The sequence below is a fragment of the Oratosquilla oratoria genome, chromosome 12 (assembly GCF_046742065.1).
Source record: "Oratosquilla oratoria isolate Oo_2021 chromosome 12, ASM4674206v1, whole genome shotgun sequence".
Taxonomy (NCBI): Eukaryota; Metazoa; Arthropoda; class Malacostraca; order Stomatopoda; family Squillidae; genus Oratosquilla; species Oratosquilla oratoria.
Window position 1 is genome coordinate 47,134,285 of NC_134788.1, and position 23,927 is coordinate 47,158,211.

Sequence of the window (23,927 nt, forward strand, 5' to 3'; positions counted from 1 at the left end):
ATGAAAGGAATGGAAATCCTAGACAGGAATGATTTACTAAAATGGGACAATGGAAAAACAAAAGACACACAAAGAAACTCAAAAAGCCAAAAAGAATAATCATAGATGAGATCTGAAAAAATAGCTTCCCACACAGAGTACTAGATACTTGGAATAATTTAGATAAAGAAAAGTGTGTGCAAACACTATTCAAGATTTTAAGAAAAAACTTGATGCTGAAAGATACAAAGATGGGTCACCACAAGCATAGCTCCCTTTCCGTATAATACAACTACGGTAGGTACATACAAATCTTACAGGGAATATTTTTCATTGCACAGGTCACATTGGAATGGCTTCTTTCCGGTATGACTCACCATGTGATGACTGAGACCTCTTTTGTGAGAAAGCACAATCACAAAGGTCACACTGGAAAGGCTACTGTCCTGTAAGGGGGATCACAAGATATTTGGGGCGATTCATTTGTGAGAAAGTTACAGTCCACAGAAATGGCTTCTCTCCATTGTGGGTCCTTGTGTGCTTTATGAGAGAACCCTTTTGTGAGAAAGTTACATCACACAGGTTGCACATGAGAGGCTTCTCTCCTGTGTGGATCCTCATATGCTTTGTGAGAGAACTCTTTGGAAAGAAAGCTATATCGCAAAGGAATGGCTTCTCTCCATTGTGGGTCATTACATACTGGGTGAGCTGAGCCTTTGTTGAAAAAAAAAACAAAAAAAATTGCACAGGTCACACAGGAAAGGCTTCTCTCCTGCATGGGTCATCATATACTTTCTGAGATAGCCCTTTATTGAGAAAGCAGAATCACACAGGTCACACTGGAAAAGCTTCTCTCCTGTGTGGGTCCTCATGTGCTGTGCGAAATTTCCCTTACAGGAGAAAGCAGAATCGTGCATGTCACAATGGAAAGGCTTCTCTCCTGTGCGGGTCCTCATATGCTGTATGAGGGAACACTTTACTGAGAAAACAGAATTGCACAGCTCACACTGGAAAGGCTGCTCACCTGCGTGGGTCTTCAAATACTGTGTAATTAATCCTTTAAATAAAAAAGCAGAATCACAAAAGTCATACTGGAAAGGCATTCCTCCTGTGTGGATCATCATGTGTTCTTTGAGGTGATCCTTTTCTGAGAAAGCTGCATTGCACAGGTAGCACCACAGTGGCTTCTCTATAGTGTGGGTCCTCATTTCCACATTGGAAAGTCTTCTCTCACATATAGGTCCTCATATGCTTTGTGAGATAACCCTTTCATGAGGGGGCATAATCACACATGTCACAAAGGAATTGTTTCCGTCCTATGGATCATCCCATGATAGTTGTGGTAATTTTTTTGTGGGAAAGTTTCATTACAAAGGTCACACTGAAAAGGCTTCACTAGTGTGGGTCCTCATATGCTTTGTGAGATTAATCTTTAGTGAGAAAGCAGAATTGCACAGGTCACATTGGAAAGGCTTCTCTCATGTGTGGGTCCTCATATGCTTTGTGAGATGACTCTTGTGTGAGAAAGCAGAATTACACATGCCACACTGAAAAGGCTTCTCTCCTGTGTGGGTCCTAATATGTTGTGTGAGATTACACTTTTGTGAGAAAGCAGAATCACAGAGATCACACTGGAAAGGCTTCTCTCCTGTGTGGGTCCTCATATGCTGTGTGAGAGCACCCTTTTGTGAGAAAGCAGAATCACACACGCCACACTGGAAAGGCTTCTCTCCTGTGTGGGTCCTCATATGCTGTGTGAGAGAACCCTTTTGTGAGAAAGCAGAATCACACAGGTCACACTGGAAAGGCTTCTCTCCTGTATGGGCCCTCATATGCTGTGTGAGAACACTCTTTTGTGAGAAAGCAGAATCACACAGGTCACACTGGAAAGGCTTCTCTCCTGTGTGGGTCCTCATATGCTGTGTGAGATTACCCTTTTGTGAGAAAGTAGATTCACACAAGTCACCCTGGACAGGATTCTCTCCTGTGTGGGTCACCCTATGCTTTGTGAGATGACACCTTTGTGAGAAAGCAGAATCACACAGGTCACACTGAAAAGGCTTCTCTCCTGTGTGGGTTCTTATATGGCTTGTGAGAGCACCCTTTTGTGAGAAAGTAGAATCACACAGGCCACACTGGAAAGGCTTCTCTCCTGTGTGGGTCACCATATGTTGTGTGAGAGTATCCTTTCGTGAAAAAGCAGAATTGCACAGGTCACACTGGAAAGGCTTCTCTCCTGTGTGGGTCCACATATGCTGTGTGAGAGAACTCTTATGTGAGAAAGCAGAATCACACATGTTACACTGGAAAGGCTTCTCTCCTGTGTGGGTCCTCCTATGCTGTGTGAGATGACCCTTTTCTGAGAAAGCAGAAACACACAGGTCACACTGGAAAGGCTTCTCCCCTGTGTGGGTCCTCATATGCCTAATGAGAGAACTCTTTTGTGAGAAAGCAGAATCACACACGCCACACTGGAAAAGCTTCTTTCGTGTCTGGGTCCTCATAAGCTGAGCGAGAGAAACCATTTCTGATAAAGCAAAAGCACACAGGTCACACTGGAAAGGCTTCTCTCTTGTGTGTGTCCATGTATGCTTTGTGAGAGCAACCTTTTTTGAGAAAGCTGAATCACACAAGTCACACTGGAAAGGATTTTCTTCTCTCGTGGGCCATCAAGTTATTTCTAAGGTGACAGTTTTGTGTGAAAGCTTTATCACATAAGTCACATTGGAATGGCTTTTCTCCAGTGTGGATTATCACATGAAATTTGAAGTGATTTTTTTTTATGAGAAAGCTACATTGCACAGGTCACATTGGAAAGGCTTCACTCCTGTGTGGCTCATCATATACTTTGTGAGAGAACCCTTTTATGGAAAGGCACAACTGCACAGGTCACACTGGAAAGGCTTCTCTTCAGTGTGGGTCATTATGTGATATCTAAAATAACCAGTGATATAATTGTGGCACAGATGTCATGCTGGGTCCTTTTCATCGAATGACAAGTATAGAATCTACAGATAGCTCATCCAAAGCAGTGGTGATATTTACCTTCAACCTAAAAAAAAAGAAAGAAAAAATGTAAGTATAACATTGACATATATCTCTGAAATTGTGCAATACACTTTAATAAGGTAGTGGAAGTTTTGCACACAAAATATTTCATACTCAATTTTGTACCTAAACAAACCCTTTGTTCATGCCATGACCTATCATAAAATAGGGTGAAACATTAACAGATATCCTGCTATCACATATTTCATTCTACTTTATCATTAGAGAAATGAGGTGAAAATCATTCTATGGCTACTTGCATACTCATTCCCCCACAACCACAATGACTCAAATTTTGCTCTAGGCTTTTCATCATGTCATGAGATTTGGAGGTGGATAATGGCCCAGCTGGCCAATAGTCATATTTCAATATAACTTCATAATATACCATGTTTGGGCTCACAAGACCTGAATCTAAACATGACCAACTCAAGGAAGGTTTATTCAGCTCATCTGACTCAAATAAGTTATACAAGTCACATCATTTAAGACACACAAACTACAGTCTGGAACGGAGTGCAGCACTTTTTTGAAACAGCTAGTTGGTATCATATTAGTATAGGGGAGCTTTGTTTATCAAGTGACTGAAATGATATAATAGAGTAAATCACTTAGTGGTTAAAATATAAAATGGAGGATGATAAAGAAGATAGACAAAAATAGTGAACCAACAAAGAAAAGATTAGATGTTGAATCAATGATAGGCATCATCCCCAAAAAAGAGTTGCAACATGAAAACGCCGAAGAGATATGAAAATATAGGATCTTCAGGCTTTGCAAAAGAAAGTGGAATACTAGGTAGAGGTATAGATTTGGAAAGGAAAACAATGTATCTAAATATTCTAAGAAATCAGGAGATCACAGAACTAATAAATGAAATTATAGATCCCAAAGCAGAGTACAGGGCAATGTATAAAGAAGTGAATGTGTTGATAAAAACAAAAGGTTGAAACTAGCAGGAAGCTTAACCCCTTCCATACGGTGCCGCACACGTAGGCGTCATGGGGAGCGAGTGTATTCGCGAGGCTGCCATATCGGCGTCTTGATTATATTTATTGTAGTCGCCCCTCCATAATGACATTCTTTCTAATTCTTTTGTAATCGCATTTTCTATGGTTATCAAAATTCACGGGTGAAGAGAGAACGATCGATATAAGCGGTGACTATATTTTATGATGCGAGTATTATTACGACACGTCGTACGGCTGGCATTGGCTGCTGCCACCGAGATCTAAGTCCATGACGCCTACGTGTGCGGCACCGTATGGAAGGGGTTAATGATCTAAAAAAGGAATTAAACATAGTCAAAAGAACAAAAGAATGAAAAATTAAGATACGAACAAAACTGAGCCTTTGAAAAAAAGAAGTAAAAGAAATACAAGCGGTGACCGAGAAAGTTGGAGAAACCATAAAAGAGACAAACCTTCAAGAAATCAAAAATCAATGGAAAGTGGAAAAATAAATGAAAATATAAATAAATAAATAGTAGAAGTGGAAGAAAATACAAAAGAAACAGTCATTAAAGAAATTAATGAGAAAGAAAATTGTGTCCGTAACACAGTTCATAAAACAGTGTATAGTAGTTTATAGTATTAAAGAAAAGCACAATGTAGCTAGATACTTAAGAGAAAAAGAGGAGAAAGAAATAGCAAAAGAATTTTTGAAAGAGATACAAGAGGAGGGGCAAGAAATGGAAAAGGAAATAGAGGAAGTGCATAGAATGGGACTATACTCTAAAGAAGAAAAAATAGACCACTAAAAATTAAACTAAGATCTCAAATGATAATGGAAGTACTAACAAAAACAGCAAAGTTGGCAAAAATTGAAAATTACAAAAATATATGGATAAAAAGAGAAATGAGGGATGAGGAAAAGAGGGAAAAGACACTATGATATGAAGCAATGAAAAAAATGAAACAATAACAGAGATTGCAAAGAGTGATTTTTTTTTTTAGAGTGGACCTGTGGCTGAGAAAATTATATATATATATATATATATATATATATACCGTATTTTTCGGACCATAAGGCGCACCCGTAATTTGCTATTCCCCCGTCCTTACATAAGACGCACCTGGTTAGGTAGGTCAAACACCACCAGAGGCGCCACCGTCGATGACGAGCACAATAGCGCGTCATTTTATGCGCACGCCATGCAAACGGCCAAATTTACATACCGCGGGAAATTTCATTCATACAAATGTTATGCGAGTGTATTTACTACGATCGTAGTAAATTTCAAACAATTACATTATCAGTTACATGTCGGTACATAAAAACATAAGATAAACATGGCGGCTTGCATTCAGCAGTAAATCGAAAATTGGTTTATGTTTCAGCGTAAAAAATGAGCTAAATAAATTCAGTGTATTGGCAACTCACCAAAATGAATGAAAACTACTAGTCTCGCAGATTATTCTAATAACCAAATAAAGGCAGCGTGTTACGGAAGAGCTGAGAAATCGGTGGTACTAATTTTTTTTTTTTTTTTCTATCGGGTCGGATTATCAGATAACAACAACATCAACGTCCATCCCGCCATCTTATCTATGATCACTGGTGGTATGAATCAAACTTCACTCAAGTTTCTTACTATTATGTTATTAGTGTAATAGACTTATAGTTGAATTATTTGAACTTTTTTTTCTTTAAAATGTGTGATTTTCATGTAATATGATCAAAGAGAAGTTACGTTTTTATCCTCCGTAATATTACGGACCACAGCTACGATTCGTCCTGCCCGCTATCTATGATCATTGGTGGTATGGATGAAGCTACACTATTAAGTTTGTTACTGTTGTGTTATTAGTGTAATAGATTGCATATAGTTGAATTATTCAAACTATTTTCTTTAAATTGTGTGATTTTCATGTAATTTGACGGTATTCGTAGCTGTGGTGGGTAATTTTACAGAGGATAAAAACGTAATTCTTTGATTAAATTACATGGAAATCACACATTCTAAAGAAAATAGGTCAAATAATGCAACCATATGCTAAATTATATAAAATTGTGCCTGTCAGTAAAAACCGTCATTGTTTACGTTTGATCGGCGACTAGTCAGACCGCACGTTTCGGCCCGATTTTCCCTTCAAAATGCAATATCTAGATAACTAGGACAGCTAGATGGATAATTCAAATTGCATTGTACTCATAGCGACTTTCTGCATCCCATGAGAACTACTTCAGCTCAAATATCAGGAATTCCATTTTCATGTTGACCTAGCTACCCTGGTCTCGTCATCGGATAATCATGCAAATGTGAGTGCATTCAGAACTGAACATTTTCGTTGTTGAATGAGAAAAATCGGTTGGGATTTAGCAAAATTACAAAAATAAATTATATATTTTTTATTTTGGTCAGTGAAATCAGACCACCTCCATGGACGGTCTGCCCTGCCAATACCCCTATAAAACAACAAACATGTTACGGGAATTGTGGGGAATTAAACCAACAGTAGCAGTTTATTCCCGGAATTCTCTATTCACTTATAAACACAAGATTACAAATGAAGGTAAATTTTTAGTTTCGACCATGGGCGCAATATAGCAATAGAAAATTAATTATTAATTTTGTAAATTATAATGTATCAACGTAATATGCAATTTTGTGAGCGGAAAAAAAATGATGAAACGGATTTCGTAAGTAACGAAGTCGTGTCGGACGAATGGTACGCCATGTTTATGATAGATGCCGACGTCGAAGAAATGAAAGGGTGATAAATTCGTCTAACCTAATCTAACCTGTGTTTAATAAATCATTACCTGCAAATTAAGTGTCATCAGGCTCGTCCTCGTCGTCGTCGTGAGAGACGTTGGCGTCCCGAGCCTATGCTACCGACTTCTTTCATTACGTTGATACATTTTAATTTACAAAATTAATAATTAATCTTATATTGCTATATTGCGCCCATGATCGAAACTAAAAAAATACCCAAATGACTACAGTCTGAGTGGAGCAAGACTAGACCAATGCAAAATGGCTGTCTGTGTTGTGTGGCATGCGCCCAAAAACTGTCGAAGTTTTCGCAATTTTCTTGTCAAGATACATGCACCTTGGTTATAACTTGGTTGTAACTTTTGTTAAGCCTATGCACTGTCGCCGTCGGCAGGCTAGCTACGAAACGTGTCAAAATAGTACGTCACTATCCGAGGCATTTTTTTGCACTGAAGCCACACATAAGGCGCACGATAAGGCGCATCACCCGATTTTGACCGATTTTAAGGATTTTGCCCGCGCCTTATGGTCCGAAAAATATGGTATATATTCTGTTGAAAACGACAGCAAATTCATTAGAAATTAATTTCTTAAGCTTTCGGAAAGTAGATTTCTGGGGAAATGAGAGGGGAAGAAGCAAATTTCCAATTGACATTCGTAACTTATATTAACACAGAAGTCTATGTTATATACAAAATAAATGAAAATAAACAAAACACAGTATAATAAACCCAAGATGTTTCGCAGATCGTTCTGCATCTTCAGTTGGAATGAAGGGAAGTGTGACCAAGACGAGTATAAATATGTATAAAGGCAAAACTTGGAGAGGTCACTTAATGACTCTCCTCTGTTTGGCTGGCGCTGTTTGGTTGGTTCCTAAGCCTAGCCGATCGCCTAAGGCATGACATTTTATCCTCTGCGGGGATATTTTGGACCTTTATGGGTGTTCTCTGATCTGGTGGTAGTATTTTGGTGAACAAATGTCTCCTACGTGTAGGTTTCATGCTGGGGAGGAGGGAGAAATCATTCGTTTGTACATTAATAATTGGTTGTAAATCATACATTATATATATATGTATATATATATATATATATATATATATACATACATATACCAAGGCTTTTTCCCCCTTACAAGGGGGGTAGCCAAAAAGAAAAAGGCATAAAATCATTCCCACCCATTCCATCCCTGAATACACTCCACACCCCTCCACCCTCCCTCTCACCTTAGCACCTCCTGAAAAAATTAAAAGTAGCATATACCAACACAGATGGCATGATTTTAGGACTAAATGAATCAAACAACTATCTGGCAGAAAAGAAACCAGACATAATGGGAATTGTGGAGACAAAATCAAAAGGTCCACTACCACCAAATACTGTGGGACAAGGTTTATATAATCATTGGATAAAAAATAGAGAGGAGAAACAAGGTGAAGTCATGTTTTTGACTAAGGAAGGCTTAAATGTGACAAAGATTACAGAAGGAAATAATAATGTGGAATTGATTACGATAAAAGTTGAAAACAGTGACATGAAAAGTAGAACATTTGTAGTGATATATGTGCCCCCAAAAACATATTCTTGGACTGAGAGTGGCTTTTCCAAAATGTTAGAAGACACAAAGCATGCATTAAATGAAATACTGAAAACTCTAAAGAAATATGTTGGGAGATGACAGTGAAAGGTGGAGAGGACCTTTGGGTAAATATAGTACTAGACATGACCATTGAATACACAATGGGTAAAAGAAAATACCAAGTATAGAAATAATGAAGAACTGTCAAAACTAGACTTAATATTTACATCTGAGCCTGAAATTGTGGATGAAATGGAATACAAGACACCAACTGGAAAGAATAACTACATACTAATAAATTTTGAACTAAAAGAGGAAATTTATTTGGGAGGAAATAAGAAACACAGAAAAGGAAGACTAATGTACAACAAAACAGATTTTGAGAAACTCAGAAAATTCTTTCAAAAAGTGAATTGGGAAAACTTCTTTAATGAAGAAACAAAGATGGAAGAGAAATGGATAATATTAAAAGAAATCTATAATGAAGTAGATAAATATGTACCAAAACAAAAACAAGAATAAGTGTATATTAAATACTGGTACAACAAAAAATGTAGTGAGGCAAAAGATAGAAGAGACAAAGCTTGGAAAAGATGGAAAAAAGGAAACAAATTGGGTAATGGGAAATGAATATCAAACTAAGAAATGAATATGTAAAAATACTCTGGGAAGAAAAACAAAACTATGAAAAGACATAATAGACAAATGTAAGGATCAACCTAAATTAATCTACAGATATTTAAATGGTAAATTAAAAATAAACAGGAAATAGTGAAACTGCATCAAGGGAATGTGAAATATATAGAAAATGTAGAAATGGCTGAAATTATGAATAAACATTTTTAATTTGTATTCACAAATGAAAATACATACAATTGGGATGAAGGAAAGGGAGAAAGATCCCCCCAATGAAAAAAATTGTGACACAGAAAGGAATAAGAGACCTTGATGTCAGGAAATCATATGGCCTGGACAGAATTAAAATTGGATACCAAAAGAATGTATAAATGAACAGTCAAAATATATATAATAGATTGCTCACTCAATGAAGGAAAGGTACCACAAGATTGGAAATATGCCAATATTTAAAGGGGGAGACAAGGACGACCCAACAAACTATAAACCGTCTCCTTTATTAGCGCAATTGCTAAAATATATGAAAAAGTTATAAAAAGTACATGGAGTAAACATCTGGAAGAAAAAAATATACTGAATCCAAAACAATTTGGCTTTAAACAAGGAAGATCATGTCCCACAAACTTGATTTGTTTTAATTCAAGGTTAATAGATATAATGCAAGAAAGGGATGGATGGGCAGATTGTGCTTTACTGGATTTACAAAAGGCATTTGATGAAGTACCACAAAAAAAGCTATTAAGAAAACTCAAAACAACAGGAGATATACAAGGAAAGTTATTGAAGTGGATGGGAGATTTCTTGCACAGGAGAAAAATGAGAGTGGTACTTAAGAAACAAACTCTCGACTTGGGAAGAAATGATAAATGAGGTTCCACAAGGTTCAGAATAAGCTCCTATAATGTTTGCTATATATATATAAATGACATGGATGAAGGTGTAGAATGTTATATGAACTTCTTTGCAGATGATACAAAGGTACTAAAGAAAGTACAGGATAAGACTGAATCACTACAGAGACCTGGACAAAGTCTGGCAATGGAGCCAAAAGTGGGAAGTGAATTTCAATGTTAAGAAATGTAGTACAATAGTTTGGGATGTATATATATATATATATATACATATAATATATATATATATATATATATCAGTGCAATACAAAATTGGTACAAAGGAAGTAAAAAAAGTTAGCTTGGAAAAGGACCTAAGAGTAATTATTAACAAAGACATGTCACCAGACAAGCATATAAACAAAATAGTCGCAGAAGTCTTCAATTTACTAAGATCAATAAAGGTGGTTTTTAATTACTTGGATGAAGTAATGGTAGAAAAAAAATATTAGTCACACTGATAAGACCAAGATTGGAGTACACTGCAACACTATGGACACCCAGCATAAAAAGAATATAAGGAAATTAGAAAGAATCCAAAGAGCAACAACAAAGATGGCACCAAACTTTTCAAAATTGACATACTGAATGAACAAAGAAGAGAAAGCGGAGATCTATTGGACATTTACAGAATTATGAAAGGCATAGAAGTTCTTGACAGAGAAGACTTATTAAAGTGGGATAAAAGAAAAACAAGAGGACATGAAAAGAAACTCAAAAAGGATAGTTATAGAAGAAATCTGAAGAAAAAAAAATATAGTTTTCAACACATAGTGGTGGATGTCTGGAACAAACTGGACAAAACAATAGTGTGTGCAAAAGCCATACAAGAAGTTAGGAACAAACTAGATGCAGAGAGATAGAAAGACTGGCCACAACAAGCACAGCTCCCCTTCCTGTATAATACAACTAGGTAAATAAATACACTGGCAAGTGATGTACCTGTGTTATTAGTCTTAACAAAATGTAATTAATAAAATTGATCTAGGAAACTGTAGAGATATTATCCATATCTTTTCTTGTCACATTTAGTAAAATACCTATTTGTATAAAACATTTTTTCCCACAGGACATTTAAACATAGAGGAATTATATACACATATCTGGTCGTCTTTCAGGAAGCCTGTGACATCTCCCTTTCTGGTTGTGGCACTTGTGTGATAATAATGGGGAAGGAAAAAAAAATCTTAATTCTATCTGTGGAACTTTCATTTAATACTAGTACCATCTCAGTTTAGATGTCCCTGCCCATTAACATTAATCAATGTCAAGTTGGATGTTCTGCAAGCTTTGCTCTAATTAGAGTTTATCCCACATTACTGCTCAAATGGACACTTCCCACATAAACACTTTATACAAAAATACAATAACAGTACAGATGTACTATCATCAGCACTTATGTCCGGTACACTGGTTGGACAGTGGCTTTTGTCAGAGACTTGATCTGGCAACTGTGTGTTTGTTTATTCTATAGTGAAAAATATGAATGGGTTGGAACACCCACTATTATAGTGACCAATTAACCATTTTTGGAATTTCCAATACATTTATGAAGTTGATGTGTGTGTACAGATATGATATTGCTATGACCAAATAGATATTCAGTGACCAATACTAACAGCAGTCAAGTGGTGGTTGGCGACACACATCTCCATTTCCAGTGACCCCAACCCAACTGCCGCTCTCATGGGAAAATACTGCTTTGCATGCTTACCTCAAGAAGGTGCCAATTTATGTATAAACACTACTTGTCACCAATCACCATTCAACTGCTATTACTATTGGTCATGATTATCTACTTGGTAATATCTATGCACACACTTTATGGAGTGGAAATTCTGAAAATGACTGGTCATTATAATGGTGTATGCTCGAACCTATTCATACTGCTTTACTACAGTATAAACACACAGTTGCTAGATCAACTCCAACATGAGCCACTTTACCAGTTATAAGTGCTAACAACAGTACATATAAATAGGCCTATTTTCTTTACCATGTCTTCATCCATGTAGCGTGTGTGTGTGTATTTACCTAGTTGTATTTTGCAGGAGAAGAGCTATGCTCGTAGAGACCCGCAGTTGTATCTTTCCGCATCCAGTTCTTTCTTAAAGTAATGTACAGTTTTAGCACTCACTGTTTTCTCTTTCAATTTATTCCATGTATCTATCATTCTTGCGACACTGCTTCTGACCCAGGGCGGTGGGCAAGGTGCAGGGATGACCCGTCATCCAGGAGGTGCTCAGATGAGAGGGAGGGTGGGAGGGGTGTGGAGTGTATTTAGGGATGAAATGGGTGGGAGTGTTTTTATGCCTTTCCCTTTTTGGCTACCTCCCTTGAAAGGGGGAAAAAGCCTTGGTATATGTATGTATGTTTCTATCATTCTGTGTGGAAAGCTATTCTCTTTTCAGATCTCTTCTGTAACTGTCCTTCTTAAGTTTCTTCTTGTGTCCCCTTGTATCTCTTCTGTCCCATTTAAATAGATCATCCCTGTCAAGGATTTCCATCCCTTTCATAATTCTATAGATGGTTATCAAATTGCCTCTTTCTCTTCTTTGCTCCAGAGTTAATAAGTTTAGTCTGTCCAATCTTTGTTTGTATGTCAACATGCTAAGTGTTGGTGCCATCTTTGTTAGTGCTCTTTGAATTCTTTCTAGTTTCTTTATGTTTTGTTTTTTTTGTACTGGGTATCCATAGTGATGCTGCATACTCTAATTTTGGTTTTATCAGTGTAACTAGTATTTTCTTCACCATTTCCTCGTCCATGTGGTCAAAGGCCACTTTCATTGATCTTATTACGTTGTAGGTTTCTCCAACTATTTTGTTTACATGTTTGTCTGATGTCATGTCATTTAAAATGATTACTCCTAGGTCTCTTTCTGAGTTTACTTTTGTAACTTCTTTTGTTCCAATTTTGTATTGACCGAATTTTCTATTTTTGCTTTTTCCAAATTCCATTATACTACATTTTTTTTATGTTGAAATTCACTTCAATGTGTGTGCATATATGTGTATATGCATACATATGTATATGTGTGCATGTGTGTGTGTGTGTGTATATATATACATATGTATGTATATATATATATACACACATATTGTGGAACCTCACTTAACGAGCATAATTTTTTTCCGAATCTTACTCATAATGCTAAATACTCATTAAGCAAAATAATTTTTCCATAGGAATAAATGTAAAATACAATAAGGCATCCCATGCTTAAGAAAAAATATGAAAAATAACTTAATGATACCTAATATAACTTTTTAAATTATTCATGCATAGAGTAAAAAGATTTTAATGTACAGTAAATAAACCTGGGAAAGAATAATTAGTAAAATAAGATAACATTAGATATCAATACTGTTTCAATTTACAAAAAATAAGAAGGTGGCTCCTGGCACAAGGGGGGAGGATTATTGAGGTGAAAGAGAATCTTCCATCAAGGGAGATTCCTCTTCATTCACTGCTATAATAGTCTCAACTGACTCTCTAGCTTTAATATTTTAGAAACACTGGTACAACTGGCACTTTCTTTTGAATCCATTTTCACTAGAAAGCTATCTAGAGACATTTTTGTCTATGCTTCAAAATTTAGCAAAAATGCAACACAGCATTATTATTAAATTTGTAGTGCACATAGCCACTGCCTTATTGGGTGATACTTCTCAACATATGATGAAACAGTGCATCTTCCTTACTGCACTGGAAGGCTGTTCTGCTGAGGCTGTTACCTCTTTTCAACCTGATGAAATACTCGATGATAACAGCTAGACAGTGATAGGGGTACGGATTGCAGCTGTGAGATCAGATCTGAGATGACCTGACCTAACCTACCCACTGGTATATATGAAATGTTCATCAAGCTCATTTTTTGGTAATTTTTTTTAGAATTGCACACCTATGCAATATAGCAATAGAAAAGGAATTCATTTTATGAATTATAATACATCAACATAATATATCTTATTCTTGATGCAAAGCAATAACAGAAAAAGTTGCTAAAAGCTATACATAAACAAATGTAGGCACTTCAACTGCTTGAGACACCATCTGGTAAAATTTGATTTGTGCACACCTACACAATATATCAATAGAAAATTAATTAATTTTGTAAATTATAATAGATGAACATATGCAATTTTCTTGGCGGAAATCAATAACAAAAGTTGTCAAAACCTATTTACTAATGAACGAAGTTGCGGCGGTTGAATATGCCGTTTGTTTTGATAGATGCCGAGATCGAAGAAATGAAAGGATGATAAATTTAATCTATTCTATTCCAACCTAACCTATATTTAGTAATTCAGTACCTTAAATTCTAACGATCATCCTGGTCATCGTCACGGATGTTGACGGCCTGATTATCATTGTACCTTGGGCAATTAACAGACGACGGCAGAGCCCCGAATTCTCTCATAAAGTCCAAGAAAGCCCTACTGTCTTTGTAATAACTTATTCACGTCACCGGAGTCAGAGAACACCCGGTTCACAACATGAAAACTATCGTCTGATAGTCACTGGACTGGCATGGTGTCCGGACTGTATCCTAGTGGCTTGTTATCAACAGCATCCGGCATGAAACAGTATGCTGATTTTCAGTGGGCACTTTTCTAATCATTAAATTCGGAGAGGAATGCGACACAACGTCTGGGTAGAAGTTGAGGCATGTCTAATAGTCTTGTAAGGTAGTTACTAGTTACGAGAAAGGGACATATGATCATAACTAGCCTAATTAAAACTAGCTTAGACGAGAAGTGGCAAGTGCGCAGAGGGGGAGGGGATTCTGCCTTAATAATTGAGAAACAAAATCAAATGGTAATTCATAGGTAAAATATAACAATCCTAATCATTAAGTACAAGGATACAAAATGTAATATGCCACCATATCATATGGTGAATGGGAGTAAGCATCACAATTTATCCCGGTAGATGGCTCTACTGTACCATCAATCGTAGTAAACACGTAATGGCGTCCTATGAAAATTGGACAGTTCAGCGTTTAAAAGTTGAATTGGCAACAAGAGGAGCACTTGTCTCAGGGAGGAAAAAGAATTTGATAGAAAGGTAAGATATCATACATACTTTCAACATGATTTCAAGTAACAATATTCCTTTGTTATTGTGTAAATATCCATTTTATTGGTCGGAGAGTTCACCTTAACGTCTAACAAAGCAAACAAATCTTGTACTCTAATACCACGGTCTGCCATAATACTGTTCCCAGATGCGCTGCCACCATAGCTATCACTCGCATAAGAAATTAGTCCACCTGGAGTGCAGCCGATCATTGTCTTCAATGTGTTGCGATTTTTTTAAGTCGAAAAAGTTGCACTTTGTGTATTAACACTACTGGGTTTTTGAATCGGCACCTCTATTGCATCCAAAATTACTCTTGTCGATGGAAATTGTTTTTGGAAGTTCACTGGCATAAAGTCCTGCACTGTGTTTCTTTCTGGCCAAAAATTTATTTCTTGGAGTTGGAAGAACGTAAAATTAATCCATACATTCACAACTTTTAACGCATAAGTCTGACTGATTCTGAACAAAATAGATAATTCAATATCATCTTTGGCCTGTCTCAACTTGATTATAGTTAAAAACAACTGATCTTCCACTAATAATAAATCATAGTCCATTCCATCAAGATTATTGACAGCTGGACCAAGCACAGAGAATATTAAGGAAAAATGTGCAAAGTTGTTAAATCCTGTATTATACTGAATGGCCTTATTGTCATTTTTAAACCGGAAGATGGAGAATCTAGTATTCATATAAGTATCTCACTGGATACCGTGGTCCTGGACCGATTTCTCTCCGTCAGTGTCACTTTGTAGAATCTCATTTTCCCTTTCAGCTGACATTACCCCTTTGTTGCCAACATCTTGAATATCTGGTTAATTTTAAGATAAACGTCTCCTCTTAGCTACCCTTTCTGCTCCTGCATTTAGTGTTGAAATGAATGTGGAAGGTGTTGTATTAAAATTCAAAAATAGATGGAACCGCACCAGGTTTCAGCCTCTTACGAGAACCTGAAATTAAAGCAAAGAAAAATTGAGTTCTTTGTTTATCTTAGGAAGTAATAGAGTAAGGTTAGGGTAAGTGATAAGGTCAGGGTTTGAGTTTGGGAGTCATAAAAGAACTTTGAAAGAAAAAAAGTAGCTATTAATTTTTTACGTGACATCACAATGGAAGTGTTAAAAAACCTACGTAACTGTAGACATATCCTAATCTAAAGAGTAAACCTTTAAAATCATAATTACCTTCCTGAGAATATATACAATAACAGGTACATGGGTTAAAAAATAATGGCTGCTCCCCATAACAAAATTCTTACTACCACACACACTTGACATGATGACACAGCATGGGCAACGGGTTATCTTGCTGAATTGTTAAAAAAGAATAGTGCCTGTTATTTTTCTTTATATGTAAATGACAACAAAGTTGAATATCACTTACCTAAAAGACCAGCAGGCATGTAGTCATCTGCTGTAAAATGTTTTTCACAGACAACACTGTATTTCCTTGGAATCCATGGCTTATTTGTACCTGGTTCAAGGAGTTTTATCGCTATTCTCCTCTTCATATTCATCTTCTCATCTGACGGAAACTTGTGTACACCCTTATGTGCTGAACACAGTGGAACAGCAATGCTGAGGCATTTTAAAGTTAGTTTTATCATGTTTGGAAACAAAACTGTAAAACAGGAAGTGAACTTCATGACTCATCACACAGTGCTGCCATCTGGTGAGGTAATGCGTGCTTACTCCCATTAGCTAAATTGAGAAGTCAAGACATTTCAATCATAACATTATAACATCTGTGATTGCTTCGATCATGAGCATACAAAGACATCTTGGAAGATGAGGGAGGGGGGTAAGATTCCTGAGTAAATAGAAGATTCTAATCAATAAGGCGCTAACCAATTAGCGATAAACTCTCACATTTCCTGGGGAGAAAGGGGGGAGGAAAAATACCAAAAGAGCAGTTACTAGAGGCCTTAAGACTTCCAGCGATTCCATAGAGGGAAGGAAAGTAATAGACGAATGGGCTGAATTAGACGAAAGAAAATGGAAAGCACTAGGCAGTGTGCCAAAGTTGTGACACGTCCTACTTACATCACTTCAGTTTTGTTTTTGTTCGTTTTTAGACCATTTCTTTCTAGTCCTGTGTTCCATCTCTCCACTTGCAGTTGCTCTACCGTGTCACCAATCACAGCTACACCATATAAGTAAAAATAGACATAGAAAAAAATATACAAAAATAGAAATAGAAGATCGAAATAAAACATATGGAATTGAAAATAGAAACTAGAATCGGAAAATGGAAAGCAATAAAAATAGTAATATAAGAAATACAAATATGAAATAGAAATATATATAAAATATAAATATAGACAAAAATGAAAATGTATGTATGAAATAAAAATAAAAAGTAGATACAAAGTATGATCTATGAAATATCAGATATATAAAACATAGAACAGAAAAATAGAGAAGATATATAAAAAATTTACACCACCTTTATGTCTTGTTTGTTTACACGGTTGCCAGATTGGGCTACAAGTCGCAAATTGGGCTACTTTTGAAAGCTCGGCGCGACTTAAATTTGAGTTTTGCGACTTGCGACATTTTGGGCTACTTTTGAAGTAAGTTGGGCTACTTTTGGGCTACTAATGAGAAGACTGGTAGTTATTATTTCTGCATTCATGAAGACTAATAGAGTAGTGATTATTTCTGCATTCAGGAAGTAATTTTGGCATAATTTGGCATATTTTTGACGACAGTTGGCATTTTTTTCTTGGTGGAAGGTAAGTTGAGAGTGGAGGATAGATGGAGGAAGAGGAAAGGGACAAAAGGAAGGGAGGTGCTTAGAGTGAACTCTTTAAATGAAAAGTAAAAGGAGAAGGAGTACAAGAAGAAGCTGAAGGAGGAGTGGGAGGGAGTGAAGGATAAAGTAGAGCTAGGTGTAGAGGAGGAATGGGAATGGTTCAAGGAGGGAGTCACAAGGTGTGCAAAGATGGTGTGTGGAACAAGAAAGACAAGAGGAAATAGAAGGAAGGATAGTGAATGGTGGGATGAGGAAACAAAGAAGGTTTTAGAAGAGAAGAAGCGAGCTTTCACAGATTGGCTACAAAATAGGATGAGGGAGTCATATGAGAGGTACAAAAAAGAGAAGTAAAGCACAAGGTATGAGTATGACAGAAAATTTTGAAAGTAATAAAAAGATGTTTTGGAAAGAAATTAAGAGGAAGAGGAGGCAAATCAAGTAGAGAAGAAAAGGTAAAAGGTGCAGATGGAGAGATGATAATGGAAGAGAAGGCAATAAGGGGAAGATGGGCCGAATATTTTAGGGAGTTGCTAAATGTGAAGGAGGATAGGGAGGGAAAGATAGCTGCAGTGGGAAATGCTAAGAAAATGACTGTGATGAGTGAGGAAAATGGAGGAGAAATAAGGAAGGATGAGGTGAAGGCAGTTGTTAAGATGATGAAAGCAGGTAAGGCACCTGGTCTGGATGGATGCCATGCAGAATGTCTAAAAAAAGGAGGTACAGTGATGGTGGACTGGCTAGTGGTGTTTATCTAATGTTTGCTGGAGAGAGGGTAGAGTGCTGGAGGACTGGAGGAGTGCCTGTATAGGTAGTTGTATCTTACAGGAAGGGGAGCTATGTTTGTGGTGTCCCGCCTTTGTATCTTGCAAGTGTCCACCACTCTGTGGAAAACGTTTTTTTTTTTTTTTTTTCAGATCTCTTCTATATTGTTTTTGAGTTTACAAAGGATTACAAAGGCGGAGCATGCCAACAGGAGACCTTTTGGTCCATATCTAGGTCGGATGCGAAAAAATAAAAATAATGATAAATTACATATATACATACATATACCAAGGCTTTTTCCCCCTACCCAGGGGGTAGCCAAACAGAAAAAGGCATAAAATCATTCCCACCCATTCCATCCCTGAATACACTCCACACCCCTCCACCCTCCCTCTCATCTCAGCACCTCCTGAATGACAGGTCATCCCTGCACCTTGTCCACTGCCCTAGGTCAGAAGCAGTGTCGCAAGACACAGCACATCCACAGCAAGGCCGCATCCATCCACCTCATCCTAGGACGTCCCCTCATGTTCACTCCCTCCACATCTGCCTTCCATACCTCTTTTACTAGTCTTTCTTCACTCATTCTTTCCATGTGTCCAAACCATCCTAATACTCTTTCATCAACCCTATCTCCCAACTCCCTTTCCACCCCTGTTCTTCTCCTCACCTCCTCATTTCTCACTCTATCTAGCCTAGTAACTCCCATCATATTTCTCAAACACCTCATCTCAAACACATTCAAACTCCTTCTCTCTTCCTCTCTTATGTTCCATGTTTCTGCCCCATACAGTGCTGTTGGCACAATCACTCCTTCATACAGTCTCCTCTTAGCATCCATTCCCAAATGTCTATTCCTCATTACACTCTTCAATCCACCAAGGCATTTACTCGCTTCTCTCAATCTACATTCTACCTCCACCTTCACTCCACCTTTTCCTGCCACATTTGCACCCAAGTATCTAAAACTATCCACTTCCTCCAGTCGCTCTCCCTTAATGCTCACTTCCAGTCTACTGCCACTCTTACCCCACTTCACATCTGCTCTCCTCTTTGCCTCCTTTACCTTTTGCTTTACTTCTCTTTTCTTTTCTTTGTACCTCTCATATGACTCCCTCGTCCTATTTTGTAACCAATCTGTGAAAGCTCGCTTCTTCTCTTCTACAACCTTCTTTGTTTCCTCATCCCACCATTCACTACCCTTCCTTCTATTTCCTCCTGTCCTTCTTGATAAATAAATGAATAAAAACAATAATGTAAATAATAGATAAAATAGATAAATGCATAGGTATAGTTAGATAATAAACAGGTAAATAGTAAATAATAAATTGATATAACAAACAAATAATAATAAACAAACCGACAAATGATAACAAAACAAACAAATAATATAAAATAAATGATAGTCATTACAGCATCTTGCTTAGGTGGTATCTAAATGATTCTTAAAGTTTTGAATTGAACTACATTGCACTGCCTCTGCAGGAAGTTTATTCCATTCATTAACTACACGGTTGGCGAAGTTGTTTCTACCCACTTCCAAATTATATTTATTTCCTGACAGTTTGAGACCATTATTTCTTGTCAGATTCTCATTGAGTGTGAAAATTTTGTCACTTTCAATGTCCTCTTGTTTTTCTCTTGTCTTAATTCAGTAAGTCCTCTCTATCAAGTATTTCTGTGCCTTTCCTGATTCTGTAGTTGGTCAGTAGGTAGCCTCTCTCTTTTCTTTGTTCCAAAGCTGGTAACTTCAGCTTAGCCAGTCTCTCCTCATATGACAAATTTGAAAGTGCTGGGGCAATTTTCTTGGTTGCTCTCTGGATTCTTTATATTCTATTTGGTACTATGTGACCATAATGTCACAGCTTACTCCAGTCTAGGCTTTATTAGTGTGACTAATATTTTTTCAATCATTTCTTCATCCAAATAGGCAAACATCACTTTTATTGATCTTAACAAGTTGTAGGATTCTCCAACAATTTTGTCTATTTGTTTATCAGGGGAAAAGTTATTTGAAATAATTACTCCCAATTTTTTTTTTCAGATACCACTTTTACTTCCTTTGTTCCAATTATATATTGTCCTGATAGTATTTTTTTTTTTTTTTTTTTTTTTTTTTACTTTTTTTTTTCTGAACTCCATTATGTTACATTTCTTAATGTTGAAGTCCAATTCCTACTTCTGACTCCATTTTCAAACCTTGTTTAGGTCTATAGTGATTTACAGTCTGTTTTCACTTTCCTAAACAATTTAGCAATGTCTGCAAACAAGCTCATGTAACATTCCACATCTTCATCCATGTCATTCACATAAATAACAAACATTATTGGAGCTAATACAGATCACTGCGGAACTCCACTAATCACCTCCCAACCTGAACACTTTTTTCTGAGCACTACTCTCATTTTTGTACCATATAGGAAACCCTTCATCCAGTTTAGTAGGTTGCCTTGTATCCCTCCTATGTTTCCCAGTTTTTTATTTTATTTTTTTATAATGCTTTGTATGGTACTTTAGCGAATGCTTTTTGTAAGTCTAGGAAAGCACAATCAGCCCATCCATCCCTTTCTTATATTATATCTATTTGTCTTTAGTAGAAACAAATTAAATTTGTGGTACATTATCTTCCCTGTCAGAATCCAAATTGTCTCAAGTTTATTATATTGTTTTATTCTTGGTGTTTTACCCATCTATTCTTGATAATTTTCTCACAAATTCTGCAGTGCTTGTTAAAGAGACTGGTCTGTAATTAGTTGGCTCTTCCTTGTTTCCTCCTTTATATATAGGTACAATGTTGGCAATTTTCCTTCTTTGAGTAAGCAACTTATTATGTTATATATTTTGTCCATAGTTCTTTTTTGCATTCTTTTAGTATCCAGTTTGCAATTCTGTCTGGGCCATGCAATTCCTAATACCAAGGTTTGTTCATGGATCCATTATATCTTTTTGAGTTATTATTATTTCCCTTGTGGGGGGTAGATTGCAATTCACTTCCTTTGTCCCAGTGCTGTAATTTTTTCTAGTGAAAACTGACTTCAAGTGATTATTCGTGACTTTGGCCATTTCTAGATCTTCTGTGTATTCTGTATTTGCTTGGTGTAGTTTCACCATTTCCTGTTTGTTTTTAAGTTTACCATTCACATATCTATAGAATAGTTTGGGTTGATCTTTACATTTTTCTATGATGTCTTTTTCGTTGTTTCTTTTTTTCCTCTCTATGCACTTTTAAATATTCATTTCTATAGTTTATATATATATATATATATATATATATATATATATATGTATACATATATATGCCTTTTTTTTCATCTTTTCCAAGCTTTGTCTCCTCTATCTTTCGCCTCACTGCATCTGTTGAACCAGCATTTGATGTACACTCTCTTGTGTCTGTCTTGGTACGTATCTATTCACTTCTTCGTTGTAGGTTTCCATCAAAATCGTCCATTTCTCTTCCACTTTTGTCTCTTCAATATAGAATTTTCCCAGTTTGCATTTTGAAAGAATTTCTAAAATTTTCCAAGGTATTTCCGTGGCGTACTTTCACCATTTCCTGTTTATTTTTAAGTTTACCATTCACATATATACAGAATAGTTTGGGTTGATCTTTACATTTTTTTATGATGCCTTATTCGTTGTTTCTTTTTTCCTCTCTGTGCATCTTTACATATTCATTTCTATAGTTTATATATATATATATATATATATATATATATATATATATATATATATATATATGCTTTTTTTTCATCTTTTCCAAGCTTTGTCTCTTTTATCTTTTGCCTCACTGCATCTTCTGGTGAACCAACATTTAATGTACACCTCTTGTTTCTGTCTTGGTATGTACCTATTCACTCCTTCATTATAGATTTTCATCAAGATCGTCCATTTCTCTTCCACTTTTGTCTCTTCAATATAGAATTTTTCCCAATTTGTATTTTGAAAGAATTTTCTAAATTTTCCAAGGTCCGTTTTGTTGTGCATCACTCTTCCTTTTCTGTACTTTTCATTTCTCTCCATATATATTTCTTCCTTTAGTTTGGCCTCTATTAATATGTGGCCACTCTTTCAAAATGGTGTTTTGTATTCAATTTTATCCACAATTTCAGGTTCTCTTGTAAATATTAAATCCAGTCTCTGTGGTGCTTCATTACTTGTGTATCTGGTGTTTTCATTGACCCATTGTGTCATTGTATTTTCCATGGTTATGTCAAATAATACATTTCCCAATAGATTCTCTCCACCCTTCACTGTCATCTCCCAACAGATTTCTTTGTAGTTAAAATTCCCCATAAGTACAATGTTACCTCCATCCTTTAGTATCTCATTTAATGAATGCCCTGTATCATCTAACATTTTTGAATGGTTTTGCCCCCTCTCCAAAAGCCCATTGTTGGGGGCACATAAATCACCACAAACTTTTTACTTTTCATGTCTCTGTCTTCGACTTTTAGCATGATCATTCCCACACTGTTTTTACCCTCCACAACCTTTGTTACATTTAAGTTTTTTGTGGCCAAGAACATGATTCTTCCTTCATGTTTCTCATTTCTGTTTTTAATCCAATAATTGTATAACCCATATCCAACACTATTAGGTGGTGTTGGACCTCTTAATTTCGTCTCCATTATTCCCATTATGGTCTTTCATCTGACAGGTAATCATTTAGTTCATTCTATCCTGAGATTAATCTGTCAATATTAGTATAGGCCACTTTAATTTTTTTCCTTCTCCATACTATTTTCTGTTTTTATTTTGCTTACTTTGACATACCATTTTCTCAGCCTCATGTCTATGACCCTCCAATAGAACTCCTTGCTTTCTGTCTCCATTCTCATCATGTTATTTTCCTTAGCTCCACCTCTTAGTGTCTTCTATTTCCTCAACACTCATTTCTCTTTTTATCCATATTTTGTTGTAATGTTCACTCCTTGCCAATTTACTTGCTTTTTCAAATATGTCTTCTATTACCATTTGCGATCTTAGTTTTATCTTTAGGGTCAATTTCTTTTCTTAGAATACTGTCCCATTCTATACACTTCTATTTCTTTCTCTACTTCCTGGTCACCATCTTGTATTTCTCTTGGAATTGATATTGCTATTTCTCTTTGTGCTTTTTCTATCATGGGCCTCACCCGACCATGTTTTTCCTTTAGTCCATATACCACAATACATTTTTTCTATCCACTGTATATCTAGCCCAGTATGCCTTTTTTTTAATTACTTGAATTATTGTATCCTTTGCATTTTCCTGCATTTGCTGTTGTATTAATTCTTTAAAAGCAATTTCTTCATTTTCTCTGTTTTCATTCCATTTCCTAATCTTTTGCATACCTTCCTCACCTAAGTTTTCTCCAGTTCTTTCAGACATTGCCTGGATTTTATTATTTACCTCTCTTTTTTTTTTTTGTAAGTTCTCACTACTGGTAGTATAATTAATTTTCATTTTTACGTTTAACTTCCATTAGATAATTCTTTAAT

At 36.2% G+C, this 23,927-nt stretch overlaps 2 protein-coding genes across 2 annotated transcripts in view; one reads left to right on the top strand and one right to left on the bottom strand.

The window, feature by feature from the left end:
* Positions 1–1,454: 1,454 nt before the first annotated feature.
* Positions 1,455–14,617, bottom strand: LOC143031661 (uncharacterized). Its single transcript, XM_076195776.1, has 2 exons — positions 14,165–14,617; positions 1,455–3,031 (listed from the first exon to the last, which is right to left on the bottom strand). The coding sequence occupies exon 2, from the start codon at positions 2,502–2,504 to the stop codon at positions 1,458–1,460; it is 1,047 nt and encodes a 348-aa protein (XP_076051891.1). The 5' UTR covers positions 2,505–3,031; positions 14,165–14,617; the 3' UTR covers positions 1,455–1,457.
* Positions 14,618–14,814: 197 nt separating this feature from the next.
* The window catches only part of LOC143031664 (uncharacterized), a 34,247-nt gene continuing 25,134 nt past the window's right edge, over positions 14,815–23,927 (top strand). Inside the window, exon 1 of the mRNA XM_076195779.1 lies at positions 14,815–14,918. The gene's annotated coding sequence lies outside the window, so the exon portion shown is untranslated. The remainder of the gene's footprint in view (positions 14,919–23,927) is intronic.

Excerpts from the sequence above, each read along its gene's own strand:
- LOC143031661 (XM_076195776.1), bottom strand. The coding sequence starts at position 2,504 with ATGGTTTCTCTCGCTCAGCTTATGAGGACCCAGACACGAAAGAAGCTT.